This window comes from Oncorhynchus keta, chromosome 2 (genome assembly GCF_023373465.1).
Source record: "Oncorhynchus keta strain PuntledgeMale-10-30-2019 chromosome 2, Oket_V2, whole genome shotgun sequence".
NCBI lineage: Eukaryota > Metazoa > Chordata > Actinopteri > Salmoniformes > Salmonidae > Oncorhynchus > Oncorhynchus keta.
This window is the reverse complement of record NC_068422.1, coordinates 6,381,249-6,396,889: the sequence shown is the minus strand read 5'-3', so window position 1 is coordinate 6,396,889 and position 15,641 is coordinate 6,381,249. Positions and strand designations below refer to the sequence as shown.

The 15,641-nt window shown below is 42.8% G+C and overlaps 1 protein-coding gene across 1 annotated transcript in view; it reads left to right on the top strand.

The window, feature by feature from the left end:
• LOC118371008 (polypeptide N-acetylgalactosaminyltransferase 2-like) overlaps positions 1-15,641 on the top strand; it is a 135,299-nt gene that overhangs the window by 90,587 nt on the left and 29,071 nt on the right. Inside the window, exon 3 of the mRNA XM_035756295.2 lies at positions 2,207-2,360. Within this exon, the coding sequence (XP_035612188.1) occupies positions 2,207-2,360 (154 nt within the window). The remainder of the gene's footprint in view (positions 1-2,206; positions 2,361-15,641) is intronic.

Genomic DNA, 15,641 nt, shown 5'->3' with positions numbered 1-15,641 from the left:
AGTCTTTGTAGTGTAGCTGACTGCAGACTGTTATTACACTTTGGGAAAGTCTTTGTAGTGTAGCTGACTGCAGACTGTTATTACAGTTTGGGAAAGTCTTTGTAGTGTAGCTGACTGCAGACTGTTATTACAGTTTGGGAAAGTCTTTGTAGTGTAGCTGACTGAAGACTGTTATTACAGTTTGGGAAAGTCTTTGTAGTGTAGCTGACTGCAGACTGTTATTACAGTTTGGGAAAGTATTTGTAATGTAGCTGATTGCAGACTGTTATTACAGTTTGGGAAAGTCTTTGGTGTAGCTGACTGCAGACTGTTACAACAGTTTGGGAAAGTCTTTGTAGTGTAGCTGACTGCAGACTGTTATTAGGGTTTGGGAAAGTCTTTGTAGTGTAGCTGACTGCAGACTGTTATTAGGGTTTGGGAAAGTCTTTGTAGTGTAGCTGACTGCAGACTTATTAGGGTTTGGGAAAGTCTTTATAGTGTAGCTGATTGCAGACTTTTATTACAGTTTGGGAAAGTCTTTGTAATGTAGCAGACTGTTATTACAGTTTGGGAAAGTCTTTGTAGTGTAGCTGACTGCAGACTGTTATTACAGTTTGGGAAAGTCTTTGTAGTGTAGCTGACTGCAGACTGTTATTACAGTTTGGGAAAGTCTTTGTAGTGTAGCTGACTGCAGACTGTTATTACAGTTTGGGAAAGTCTTTGTAGTGTAGCTGACTGCAGACTGTTATTACAGTTTGGGAAAGTCTTTGTAGTGTAGCTGACTGCAGACTGTTATTACAGTTTGGGAAAGTCTTTGTAGTGTAGCTGACTGCAGACTGTTATTACAGTTTGGGAAAGTCTTTCTAGTGTAGCTGACTGCAGACTGTTATTACAGTTTGGGAAAGTCTTTCTAGTGTAGCTGACTGCAGACTGTTATTACAGTTTGGGAAAGTCTTTGTAGTGTAGCTGACTGCAGACTGTTATTACAATTTGGGAAAGTCGTTGTAGTGTAGCTGACTGCAGACTGTTATTACAGTTTGGGAAAGTCTTTGTAGTGTAGCTGACTGCAGACTGTTATTACAGTTTGGGAAAGTCTTTGCAGTGTAGCTGACTGCAGACTGTTGTTACAGTTTGGGAAAGTATTTGTAATGTAGCTGACTGCAGACTGTTATTACAGTTTGGGAAAGTCTTTCTAGTGTAGCTGACTGCAGACTTATTACAGTTTGGGAAAGTCTTTCTAGTGTAGCTGACTGCAGACTGTTACTACAGTTTGGGAAAGTATTTGTAGTGTACCTGACTGCAGACTGTTATTACAGTTTGGGAAAGTCTTTGTAGTGTAGCTGACTGCAGACTGTTATTACAGTTTGGGAAAGTCTTTGTAGTGTAGCTGACTGCAGACTGTTATTACAGTTTGGGAAAGTATTTGTAGTGTAGCTGACTGCAGACTGTTATTACAGTTTGGGAAAGTCTTTGTAGTGTAGCTGACTGCAGACAGTTATTACAGTTTGGGAAAGTCTTTGTAGTGTAGCTGACTGCAGACTGTTATTACAGTTTGGGAAAGTCTTTGTAGTGTAGCTGACTGCAGACTGTTATTACAGTTTGGGAAAGTCTTTGTAGTGTAGCTGACTGCAGACTGTTATTACAGTTTGGGAAAGTCTTTGTAGTGTTGCTGACTGCAGACTGTTATTACAGTTTGGGAAAGTCTTTCTAGTGTAGCTGACTGCAGACTGTTATTACAGTTTGGGAAAGTCTTTCTAGTGTAGCTGACTGCAGACTGTTATTACAGTTTGGGAAAGTATTTGTAGTGTAGCTGACTGCAGACTGTTATTACAGTTTTGGAAAGTCTTTGTAGTGTAGCTGACTGCAGACTGTTATTACAGTTTGGGAAAGTCTTTCTAGTGTAGCTGACTGCAAACTGTTATTACAGTTTGGGAAAGTCTTTGTAGTGTAGCTGACTGCAGACAGTTATTACAGTTTGGGAAAGTCTTTGTAGTGTAGCTGACTGCAGACTGTTATTACAGTTTGGGAAAGTCTCAAATTATCTGTGAGCTCTGGAATGTGCAAAATAAACACAAAGGTACATTTGTGAAGAAACTGCAACCAGAAGGTGCTAGCAGCTGTTTTCTGCCCAGTAACAGGGAGGGAGGTTAGACCATGTTTATTTACAGTGCTGCAGTCCATTGTACTGTCTTCATTTCCTCTTCTGTGTCTCTGCTCTGGTCTGCAGGCAAGGTGAGATGGCAAAACTTTGACCAGGACCTATATGTTGGTGCTACGGTGGTGCGGCCAGGGCAGGATCCCTACGCCCGCAACAAGTTCAACCAGGTGGAGAGTGACAAGCTGAGGATGGACCGCGGAGTCCCTGACACCAGACACGACCAGTAAGTCTCCATTCCACCTCAGTCATGGGTGGAATTGAGTGGGGAACACATGAGTACAGAGTGAAAGAATTTTATCTCAATTCATGGTGATTTTACTGCAGTGAGTAGTCGAATGATTGGCCCCGAACATCAGTGCACTTACTTATTAGTAATGTCTTATGGGGAAAGACTGGGACCTCATGCTGTCATCTGATTATCAGGAGGGCAACATTAAGCAGAGACAAGTATACATTTGTATTTTTCCACCTCCGTAGCCTAACGACAGGGTTTCTTCTTCTGCTTGCGCCTCAATATAACCTAACTAAGCCTCACAATAACGCTGGACAGAGTTTCTTCTGCTGGCGCCTCAATATAACCTAACTAAGCCTCACAGTAACACTGGACAGTCTAGCAGAGACCTTTGGCACAATCATCTGAAGCTACCAATTGGCTCACCCACTCACTGCCCAAAGATCAAAGTAAATGCAGGTCCTCTGGGAAAAAAATACAGGCGAATAGATGGCTTATTGTGGGAGGTCAGGATGGTAGATTGATAGCGAATTACCCTTCAATTTTCTTCCTTGTTGAAGCAGTTGATGTTGATCAATGGTGCCTGTTAGCAGTTGATGATGAATCCATGGTGTCTGTTAGCAGTTCATGCTGCAGTTGGTGCCTGTAGTTCGTTGAGGTCCAACAGTGTCCACCTTTATTTATGTCTGTGCTTTTGATGTTTGCTCAGGGTGGGCCAGGGCTCAGTGCTCCCAAAAGCATCTGAAGGCTAAGTTCATCATTAGAACCTTCGCAGGAGCATCACTAAATCTCTGAGCTGTTTCTCAAACCATTGTTACCAAAGGTTTTGTATTTGTGTTTATAATGGAGCCCCATGTAGCTGCTGCTTTGGCAACAGCTATCTTCCTGGGGTACAGCATAATTAAGGCAGTTTATACCATTTTAAAAACATTACAATACATTCACAGATTTCACAACACACTGTGTGCCCTCAGGCCTTCTCCACCACTACCACATATCTACAGTACAAGATCCATGTGTAGGTATAGTGCGTATGTTATCATGTGTGTATGCATGTCTGTGCCAATGTTTGTTGCTTCACAGTCCCCGATGTTCCATAAGGTATTTATGTAGTCATGGTTTTCTGTAGTACTGTGTGCCTCCCATAGTCTGTTCTGGACTTGGGGACTGAAGAGACCTCTTGTGGCATGTCTTGTGGGGTATACATGAGTGTCCGAGCTGTGTGCCAGTAGTTTAGACAGACAGCTAGATGAATTCAACATGTCTCTCATAAATGAAAGAAGTGATGAAGTCAATCTCTCCTCCACTTTCAGCCAGGAGAGATTGACATGCATATTATTAATATTAGCTCTCTGTGTACAGCCGTCCTGTTCTGAGCCAATTGCAATTTTCCTAAGTCCTTTTTTTGTGGCACCTGACCACACGACTGAACAGTAGTCAAGGTGCGACAAAACTAGGGCCTGTAGGACCTGCCTTGTTGATAGTGTTAAGAAGGTAGAGCATCGCTTTATTATAGACAGACTTCTCCCCATCCTAGCTCCTACTGCATCAATATGTTTTAACCATGACAGTTTACAATCTAGGGTTCCTCCAAGCAGTTTTGTCATCTCAATTTCCACATTATTTATTACAAGATTTATTTGAGGTTTAGGGTTTAGTGAGTGTTTGGTTCCAAATACAATGCTTTTAGTTTAAGAAATATTTAGGGCTAACTTATTCCATGCCAACCATTCTGAAACTAATTGCAGCTCTTTGTTGAGTGTTGCAGTCATTTCAGTCTCTGTAGTAGCTGACGTGTATAGTGTTGAGTCATTCACATACATAGACACTCTGGCTTCACTCAGTGGCATGTCGTTAGTAAAAATTGAAAAAAGGGGCCTAAACAGATACCCTGGGGAATTCCTGATTCCAACTGAATTATATTTGAGAGGCGTCCATTAAAGAACACCCTCTGCGTTCTATTAGACAAGTAACTCTATATGCACATTATAGCTGGGGGTGTAAAGCCACAACACATACGTTTTTCCAGCAGCAGATTATGATCGATAATCTCTCAGCCAATCATAAGTCATTTGTGTAAGTGCTGTGCTTGTTGAGTGTCCTTCCCTATAAGCTTGCTGAAATTCTGTTGTCAATTAGTTTACTGTGAAATAGTTTTTGACCAGATAAAATGCTATTTTTTTCCCCCAGATGTTTACTAAGGGTTGGTAACAGGCTGGTTGGTTGGCTATTTGAGCCATTAAGGGGGCTTTACTATTTTTGGGAAGCAGAATGACTTTAGCTTCCCTCCAGGCCTGAGGGCACACGCTCTCTAGTAGACTTAAATTCAAGATGTGGCAATATAGTCTTTAGGCTGATGAACCTGTAGCCATATTACTTCAACAGTATTTAACATTAGATCGTCTCTAAGATTTACAGGAATGTGGTTCTGAATATAGACTGCAACACCGCCTCAGTTGGCATTTGTCTTTTCGGTAGATGTTATAACCATGTATTGCTACCACTGTATTATCGAAGTGAGTTTCGGAGATATTCAGAATGTTCAAGTCATCTGTTGCAAGCAAGTTATTGACTTCATGGACCTTGTTTCTTAAGCTACATATGTTAATATGGGCTATTTTTTTGCACTTTTCTGGGTTGCTTGATTGCTTTTAATGCTTTACTGGGAAGCTTGTCAGAGGTAGACTTACTCATGTTATTTACATTGAAACTGATAGTGCAGGGTGAGCTGCATAAAGTGGTCTTCCTACTATTGCACACCGCCTCAGTGCTAACAGTGTAACTCTGGTTTATAGGCTCATGATTACTGCTTACAATAGCTGTAGCATAAACAGATGTATTCGGTGCAATTAGGGGTACATTTGTTTTTGCCAATGCCCCTAAGATCATGTACATTTGATGCAGCATTATGACGACTCATTGTCACAATAGTAGGGATTGACGAAGCTGCTCTTGGATCATTTACCAGTCATTGTTTCAACGCAGCCTTGAAATGTGTGGAGTCGAGGAGCCAAGATGATTTGGATGGACTCCGTCATTCCTGTAGAGTATCTTCTGTTTCCAGAAGGTGTCAAAGTTATCAAAAGTGACTCCAGCAGAGCTACATGAATCTTTTAGACTGCTGGCATTAAACATCTGGCTTCCTAATCTTCCATACCGGCGGGCCAATGATGGTACTGGACATGACATTGTTGGCTGTTTATTGGAGTCTTTTAATGCTAAAATCAGTAATTTAAAATCAATTTTCAAATGTTCCGAGCTAGCTCTCCTGATGTCGTTTGACCCCACATGGACTACGGCAGTGTCATCTCTCGGCATCTGTGGTAGAACAGTCGGAAGCAGCCTTATGTCCTGTACTGGTGCTCAGGGTTCTTGCCTTGGGGACCGAGATGTTTCTCACCATAGAGCTGCCTATGATGACAGGTGGTGATGTTGAATGGGCCGGTGGCTGGGAGCTCCGAGTATCTGAACTCGAGGTAGAAGCCGCCGGAGAGGGAGACAGAACCGAGGATGAAGACGCAGGTACCTCTGGATCCGATCTGGATTGGGAAGCCACCAAGGATGAAGTGGAAATTGAGCAAGTTGAGGTGACTGAACTGCTTGGAGTGACCCTGGATTGTAAACTGTCATGGCCTAACATATTGATACAACAGTAGCTAGGATGGGGAGAAGTCTGTCCATAATAAACCGTTGCTCTGCATTCTTCTGTAGCTCAGTTGGTAGAGCATGGTGCTTGTAACGCCAGGGTAGTGGGTTCGATCCCCGGGACCACCCATACGTAGAATGTATGCACACATGACTGTAAGTCGCTTTGGATAAAAGCGTCTGCTAAATGGCATATATTATTATTATTATTAACAGCACTATCAACAAGGCAGGTCCTACAGACCCTAGTGTTGTCGCACCTGGATTATTGTTCAGTCGATTGGTCAGGTGCCACACAGAAAGGGACTTGGGAAAATTGTAATTGGCCCAGAACAGGGCAGAACGGTTGGCCCTTGGATGTACACAGAGAGCTAACATTAATAATATGTATATCAATTTCTCCGGGATCAAAGTGGAGGAGAGATTGACTTCATCACTACTTGTATTTGTGAGAGGTATTGACATGTTGAATGCACTACTGGCACACAGTTTGGACACTCATACCACACAAATACATGCCACCAGAGGTCTCTTCATAGTCCCAAAGTCCAGAACCGACTATGGGAGGTGTATAGTACTACATAGAACCATGACTACATGGAACTCTATTCCACATCAAGTAACTGATGCAAGCAGTAGAATCAAATTTCAAAAACAGATTAAATTACACCTTATGGAATAGTGGGGACTGTGAAGCAACAGGCACAGACACATGCATACACACACACGATAACATATGCACTATACACACACACACATGGATTTAGTACTGTAGATATGTGTTAGTTGTGGAGTGGGGGCCTGAGGGCATGCAGTGTGTTGTGAATGTATTGTAATGTTTTTAAATTTGTAAAACTACCTTCATTTTGCTGGAACCCAGGAATAGTAGCTGCTGCCTAGGCAGGATGGGGATCCATAACAAATACAAATGAAAACAAGATAAATGCATTAAAATATAAATATATTTCAATCATATTTAAATACATTTCATGTTCAATCAATTTGAGTTCTATTTTGCGAATTGTAGTTAAATATGAAATGTTCTCTCTGTGTGGCGTTTTGGGAAAGACGTTACGTCTTCAGCGGTTGTAGGAAAGATGCCTCATTAAAACACTCGTAAGTCTGACTTCCATCGCTATCGGGAAACCAGGCCCTGGTCAATAGATATTAGATACTCCAGGGGGAGAACCTTCAGATAGCAGGAAGCTCACTCTGGAAGAGCTTCCTCCATTACCACATAATCATGTCACTCATCATCCAGTTAGACAATCACTCTGCTGTTTTATTTGCCTGTGGAAACCTCTGTGGCCTCGCTCTTATACCCTCAGATATCCAGAACGTTTGAATATCGTACAATGCAAAGTGAATAAGCATGAGATTTATCCCTGTGTATAATGGATACTTTATCTCTTATGGAGGGTGTGGGTCCTTTTGTGAGGGAAATTGCTGTGACTAGGGCAGGTGCCCAGGGACTTCCCCAATAGTGCATATAATATTGAACTGGAAGTGCCCCTTTTGATCTCTGATGCCCATTCACATTTACATTTTAGTCATGTAGCAGACACACTTATCCAGGGCCACTTACAGTTAGTGCATTCTGTGTTTGAGGCCTTCGGGCCCTGTGGCACAGAGCGTGTTACAAGAGGAACTATCGAAGACCATGAAGGGGGGCGGGGCAAGATGATACATGGAAGTGGATACAATTGACGAGGGACAGGGGGTGGAAGAGGGGGAGCACAGTGGCCAATGTGTTGGAACGCTAATGAGAGGGAGTGGTCGGTGGCTGTAACAAAGTAGCTTTCCCTCTGACATTCTGATCAATGTCTTCAGGGGGCCCAGGAGTCTCCCCTGCTCCTCTGCTTTATCATCCACGTTGGCTCCCTCATGTCAGCCAAAGGAGCGCTGGTCAAAGGTACAATTGATTGTTCTCCGGGCTGGTCTGCCCTCCTGTGCTCCCGGGGACCTGGGCACGATCCCTGCCAAGATATCGGGACAGGAGGGCCAAATCCATATGGTTTGAGTAAGCCTATGAGTTGTTGTTTTGGCCCTCAGCAGTGGGTTTAAATGCCAGGTAAGTTTAGTACTCCTTTTAAATGGGAACTGATCTGGTAGGCACAGGAGACATGGTTTTCTCTATAGAGCTGGTACAGTACATGTCGACTCGTGACATTACACCTCGTGCTATTCTTCTGAGCATGGACCATATATGACATTTGCCAGATGTAGCAGGCAGTGAAGCAATGTTGATTGAGGTACACCATTTTGATTTAGCTACAATATAACATGACATCTGATCAATATTCTCCACCATTAATGCTCATGGGTCATGTTGACAGCAGTGTTCTTCAGTGGCCACAAATTAATATATTGAGGTAAGCATTTCTGCCACTCTGTGAAAACACTTCCCCCCGCTGTCCCATCGGACTGATGTAAATATATTGGTGGGTGGGCACTGGTTAGTAAACAAAACTCCCTGGAAGTCAATCCATAGGTATGTCATTGCTGGCTGCAGTTAAAGCCTGATTATTCAAAAGCATCATTATGGTGTGAGTAAAATATGTCTGTGTACTCACAGCTGTTGTCTCCACTTCCCATGCTGTACCTGCATATCTAAATGCAAATTGGCAATCGTTTTTTTTAATTGTTTTTTTTAATCATAATTTTCCTGTTCGTCTCATTACATTTTCCTGTTCGTCTCATTACATTTTCTTGTTCGTCTCATTACATTTTCCTGTTCGTCTCATTACATTTTCCTGTTCGTCTCATTACATTTTCCTGTTCGTCTCATTACATTTTCCTGTTCGTCTCATTACATTTTCCTGTTAGTCTCATTACATTTTCCTGTGCGTCTCATTACATTTTCCTGTTCGTCTCATTACATTTTCCTGTTCATCTCATTACATTTTCCTGTGCGTCTCATTACATTTTCCTGTGCTTCTCATTACATTTTCCTGTGTGTCTCATTACATTTTCCTGTGCGTCTCATTACATTTTCCTGTGCGTCTCATTACATTTTCCTGTGCGTCTCATTACATTTTCCTGTGCGTCTCATTACATTTTCCTGTGCGTCTCATTACATTTTCCTGTGCGTCTCATTACATTTTCCTGTGCGTCTCATTACATTTTCCTGTGCGTCTCATTACATTTTCCTGTGCGTCTCATTACATTTTCCTGTGCGCGTCTCATTACATTTTCCTGTGCGCGTCTCATTACATTTTCCTGTGCGCGTCTCATTACATTTTCCTGTGCGCGTCTCATTACATTTTCCTGTGCGCGTCTCATTACATTTTCCTGTGCGCGTCTCATTACATTTTCCTGTGCGCGTCTCATTACATTTTCCTGTGCGTCTCTCATGACATTTTCCTGTGCGTCTCTCATGACATTTTCCTGTGCGTCTCATGACATTTTCCTGTGCGTCTCATGACATTTTCCTGTGCGTCTCATGACATTTTCCTGTGAGTCTCATTACATTTTCCTGTGCGCGTCTCATTACATTTTCCTGTGCGCGTCTCATTACATTTTCCTGTGCGCGTCTCATTACATTTTCCTGTGCGTCTCATGACATTTTCCTGTGCGTCTCATTACATTTTCCTGTGCGTCTCATTACATTTTCCTGTGAGTCTCATTACATTTTCCTGTGCGCGTCTCATTACATTTTCCTGTGCGCGTCTCATTACATTTTCCCCTGAGTCTCATTACATTTTCCTGTGCGTCTCATTACATTTTCCTGTGCGTCTCATTACATTTTCCTGTGCGTCTCATTACATTTTCCTGTGCGTCTCTCATTACATTTTCCTGTGCGTCTCTCATTACATTTTCCTGTGCGTCTCTCATTACATTTTCCTGTGCGTCTCTCATTACATTTTTGCTGGTCTTTGACAAACATTCTTGTCTGCTGTTCTAGATGAATTAGTAGCTTGATTATGGTTGTTCCTTGAGCTGCAGGACAAATATATTCAAGTCTAAAAAGAAAGGTTATTGGTGCTGCTTACTGTCGTGTCTTTGGCATCATTAAACCTAAGACTTATTTGTAGTTTATCAATTCAATGTATCAAAACAATTCAAATCAATTAACTAATCAGGTAGATGTAATTAACTAGGAAGACGGAGCACCAAGGAATATATTCAGATTACAAAGTTATAATTTTCCTAATATAAATTTCTGATATTTTAATATCTGATCAATTAGTCTTCTCATTAATTAATTATTCTTTAACCTCACGTTAGTCTCATTCCAAATGTCGTAAAAGGTTGGTTATCTGCACGAACCCAGTCTTCACTGAGTCATCCATACATCAATTGTCTTACATAATTTATTTACTAACTAAATAATCACAGAAATGCACAAACAGATGTAGTTACAAAGAAATGATAGCGGATGTGCCCTAGTGGGCTAAACCGGCATCACGGCTTGGTGGACAAAATGGAATTTGGGGTCGACTGAGATAAGACACTACAAAGTTTAATTATAACAATTGAAATGTTAATCCTTTGCACATGAACACTCACTCATTCGGGAATAATTGCAATCAATATATATATATATTTACGCTCAGTGTGTCGTCCTGATATCTGTTGGAAAGTTTGTCTGCCCTCTGCCGTGGTTTGAATGGATAGTTCAGAGTAACATTCAGCAATGTCGTTATAGGATGGATGTTTCGGCGGTTGTCGGTCTTCGCGTTCAATGATACCCAATTCCTAGCTGCAGACTAGTAATTAATATCAAAGATTTGTTCTTATTCTGTCGGTTCGATAGTCTGAGTTAACCACGTGGTATGGTTAAGAATTCAGCAATGGGCTCAAACCTAGCCCTCTCGTAATTGAGTTCAGCTTGGTCTCTACTCAAACCTTAGCCCTCTTGTAATTGAGTTCAGCTTGGTCTCTACTCAAACCTTAGCCCTCTCGTAATTGAGTTCAGCTTGGTCTCTACTCAAACCTTAGCCCTCTTGTAATTGAGTTCAGCTTGGTCTCTACTCAAACCTTAGCCCTCTCGTAATTGAGTTCAGCTTGGTCTCTACTCAAACCTTAGCCCTCTTGTAATTGAGTTCAGCTTGGTCTCTACTTGAACCTTAGCCCTCTCGTAATTGAGTTCAGCTTGGTCTCTACTCAAACCTTAGCCCTCTCGTAATTGAGTTCAGCTTGGTCTCTACTCAAACCTTAGCCCTCTCGTAATTGAGTTCAGCTTGGTCTCTACTCAAACCTTAGCCCTCTTGTAATTGAGTTCAGCTTGGTCTCTACTCAAACCTTAGCCCTCTCGTAATTGAGTTCAGCTTGGTCTCTACTCAAACCTTAGCCCTCTTGTAATTGAGTTCAGCTTGGTCTCTACTCAAACCTTAGCCCTCTTGTAATTGAGTTCAGCTTGGTCTCTACTCAAACCTTAGCCCTCTTGTAATTGAGTTCAGCTTGGTCTCTACTCAAACCTTAGCCCTCTTGTAATTGAGTTCAGCTTGGTCTCTACTCAAACCTTAGCCCTCTTTTAATTGAGTTCAGCTTGGTCTCTACTCAAACCTTAGCCCTCTCGTAATTGAGTTCAGCTTGGTCTCTACTCAAACCTTAGCCCTCTCGTAATTGAGAGAATCATGGTCTGAAGATAAGATGGTGCTCGCTGTACCCAAAGAGGGAAACGGCATGACATTACGTTAGTAGTTGTTCCCAGAATGAACTTGACATATCCAACTGAAGGTACTTTTGGCATCACTAGGGAGAGCGCTGTAGTATGACTTATTTCACCAGCGAGTTATGGTTTAGGAAGGCCTGTGGTGGTCTTAGCTAACACGGAGTTCACCATCTCTCATGATCGTCTGTGCCTGGAGTTTGACACTACTCAACTCCGTCTCCGCAAAGACATTAATGACCCTTTAAAAAGCAACAAATCACTTTTGAAAACGGCCTATGTGGCATCCATATGAGGCATTGATATGAGTCAGAAAGAGTTATTCTAGTGTGTAAATAGGGTTTGGAACATCTATGCGTCACAATGGGTAAATTAAGGTTTTGATTTGACGATGTCAATTTGCCCACTGACATGGGGTGAACAGCTGCAGTGATTGCTCTCTATCCAATAGCATAGATAGTGAGACAGACCCGCCCAGCAGCTCTGACTTTGTTTACGTAAGACGACACGTCACGCAATTGTGAACTTTAGAAATACTGCACCAGACACTTTAGTTAGATGTCAAACTAAAACATCCTCGTTAAAAACGTCAACATTATAACATATTTCTTGAGTTATCTTTGATTCATTCTGGGGATTTTGGAGAAGGGAAATAGGCTTCCGCATCGACAGTGTCTCATGCCGGACAAACAGGCGGAATCGGTCAGGAAACACACTTCCAAGACTGAAATCTAATTTTTCTAATGAGCAACAGAAAAACACGTACCAATCAGTGTGTTCAGTGGCTCTTTAAAGTACCTAAAATATACTCTTGAGTTGTAGCATGTGACTTGACTATCTCATTAATGTGTCATACACTAAGCATTTAGCCACACCACTATAGGTTTCCCATGAGCGCATGTGATTTATGATTGGTGGGTATGCAGGATGTTTGGTCAGGAAGGTCTGTGCCCCCCAAACCCACACCACCCCCTGTCTGTTTTCAGACCAGTCATGTTCTTCCACACTTATCTTGACAAACCATTTCTGTATGGACCTCACTTTCTACACGGGGCATTGTCATGCTGAAACAGGAAAGGGCCTTCCCCAAAATGTTGCCACAAAGTTGGAAGCACAGTATTGTCTAGAATGTAATTGTATGCCATAGCATTAAGATTTACCTTTACTGGAACTTAGGGGCCTAACCCGAACCATGAAAAACAGCCCCAAACCATTATCCCCCTTCCGCCAAACTTTACAGTTGGCACTGCATTGGGGCAGATAGCGTTTCTCCTGGTATCCGCCAAACCCAGATTTGTCCGTCGGACTGCCAGATGGTGAAGCATGATTCAACACTCCAGATAACGCTCCTCCAGAGTCCAATGGCGGCGAGCTTCACACCACTCCAGCCAATGCTTGGTATTTTGCATGGTGATCATAGGCTTGTGTGCGGCTGCTCGGCCAAGGAATCCGTTCTATAAGTGCCCGACGAACAGTTCTTGTGCTGGCGCTGCTTCCAGATACAATTTGGAACTTGGTAGTGAGTGTTGCACCCGAGGACAGATGTTTTTTACACGCTACGTGTTTCAGCACTCGGCGGTCCCGTTCTGTGAGCTTTCTGGCCTACAACTTCGTGGCTGAGCCATTGTTGCTCCTAGACGTTCACTTCACATGCCACTTCACAATAACAGCACTAACAGTTGACCGGGGCAGCTCTTAGCAGGGCAGAAAACTGACTTGTTGGAAAGGTGGCATCCGATGACGGTGCCACGTTGAAAGTCACTGAGCTCTTCAGTAAGGTCATTCTACTGTCAATGTGCTCGATTTTATACACGTGTGGCTGAAATAGGAAAATTCACCAATTTGAAAGGGTGTCCACATACTTTGTGTATTTTTGGTGTACTTTGTATCCTGCTTTTTCTCAAGTGTTTCCTTTATTTTGGCAGTTATCTGTATGTTGGTCATATATGTCAAAGCATTTCAATCATCCTGCATAACTGGAAATGCTAATTGACAGCATTCTCTTTGTGGGTCTGTCTGTATTGTCTGAGTAATTGAAGTTAGATATGGCTACAGACATGTATTGTTTGAGATTGCTCTGCCAACTATAATGGCACATGGTGAATCAATTACGTCTCTTCAACTTGCTGTTGTTTAGTCTTGGCTAGCAGCGCTCTCCATCCTCCTCCTGCTCAGCTTCTTTCAAGCCCGTCATTTCCACTGTCCCTCGAGTGGAGGAGCACAGGCCTCCTAACGATCCTTTTGAGAAGCCGGCCCATACTTTGTCAGGAGTTGCTGTTCAGTAACTGACGCTTACTTCTGCCTGCAGGAAAGTTCTCAAGGGAGTGCAGGGTCACTTATACTGCAATAAAGCAGTCACCAGGAACCAGGCTGGGGGTAAAGCAGTCACCAGGAACCAGGCTGGGGGTAAAGCAGTCACCAGGAACCAGGCTGGGGGTAAAGCAGTCACCAGGAACCAGGCTGGGGGTAAAGCAGTCACCAGGAACCAGGCTGGGGGTAAAGCAGTCACCAGGAACCAGGCTGGGGGTAAAGCAGTCACCAGGAACCAGGCTGGGGGTAAAGCAGTCACCAGGAACCAGGCTGGGGGTAAAGCAGCCAGGCTGAATGTGAACATGGATATTTCAGCTTGCTGTCTTCTCTCCTCTTTCTTTGCTGTGAAAAGGAGTATTGTGATGAATGCTACAACTACACTAGTCTTTAATTTGTTCCATATCATATGCACTCTTTCAGCGTTCACTCTGTCCTGTTAGTTTCAACATGGAAATGGGGTAGAATTCACAGTGATTGATTTGTTTATTCCAGAGGTACCTTGTTTAATTTCCCTTGTTTGTGTCTGTGGAGAGCGGTAACTTCTAGGAGGGGATTGAACTGTATCTCTCAGTTGTCAGTGTGCCAGGATCACAGTATGTGCTCTGGTTAAAAATTATTTCATGCAGAGGTCTCTGTATTCATAGTGGATTGATATCAATGCCTGGGGGTGGCACATTGATTTGTTTGCCTCACCAGCTTGGCTCCTCTCTCTCTCTCTCTCTCTCTCTGTGTGTGTGTGTGTGTGTGTGTGTGTGTGTGTGTGTGTGTGTGTGTGTGTGTGTGTGTGTGTGTGTGTGTGTAAGTATCTGGGGATTAAATGAATGCTGGTTCACCATATATGGTGATAGTCAGTGTATTTGAATCAAGGATACGTTTCCTCTATAGTTGACATAAAATACATTTCTAATTTGGTATGATTAGGGGAAAAACATATTGACTGTATACATTGGTTTCCATGACACCCTTCATGATTAGGCCAGTGTCTTTGAAAGTGTTGTCTTCACTGAGAGTTTGAGCTCTCCCAGAGTTTCTCTGGCTGACCTGGTTAGAAGACAAGTGAAAGATTCCCACAGTATGTGTGTGTGTGTTACATGCATATATTTCAATACATTTGAAGCTCTTTTATTCCCACGTCAATGTGAGCTGTGTCTACAGAGCCACAGGGAGGTTACCCCGAGTGTCTGAACCATGTCTACTACAGTACCATTAGTACAAATGGGTTTAGGATTTATTTAAACTCAACTGTTGTTTTTTCTTGTCCTGGACTCTTTCTTGGCACCAGTGGAAGATGTCTCACCTATTTGTTAATACACCTCCTGAGCCATGGCGAGGGGACATTTGGCCCATAGACTTGACCTTGAAACTTGCAAAGAATGGGGGGCGGAGCTTCTGTCCTGCTTTCCGCTCTGCTTTCTAGTACCCCCAGAACTTAGTCGCGCATTCGACGCAATACGCACAATTTTAGTTCTGAGTTTCTGAGATTACTCCCTGCCTAAGTACCACTATCCCTACTGTACTGTATGTAAAGGTGCGAGACATATGGTCACATCAGTGACGTTTTCTGTACAACTCTCTTTATCAGTTTCCTATCACTGTTTGATGTGAGCGAGAGCTCTTTCGGTTTTCTAAACTCAGCTCCGCTTCCTCTCTTCCCCATCTCTGCTCTGCCTGCCAGGCACCATCAAACACTTAGGTGGGAGATT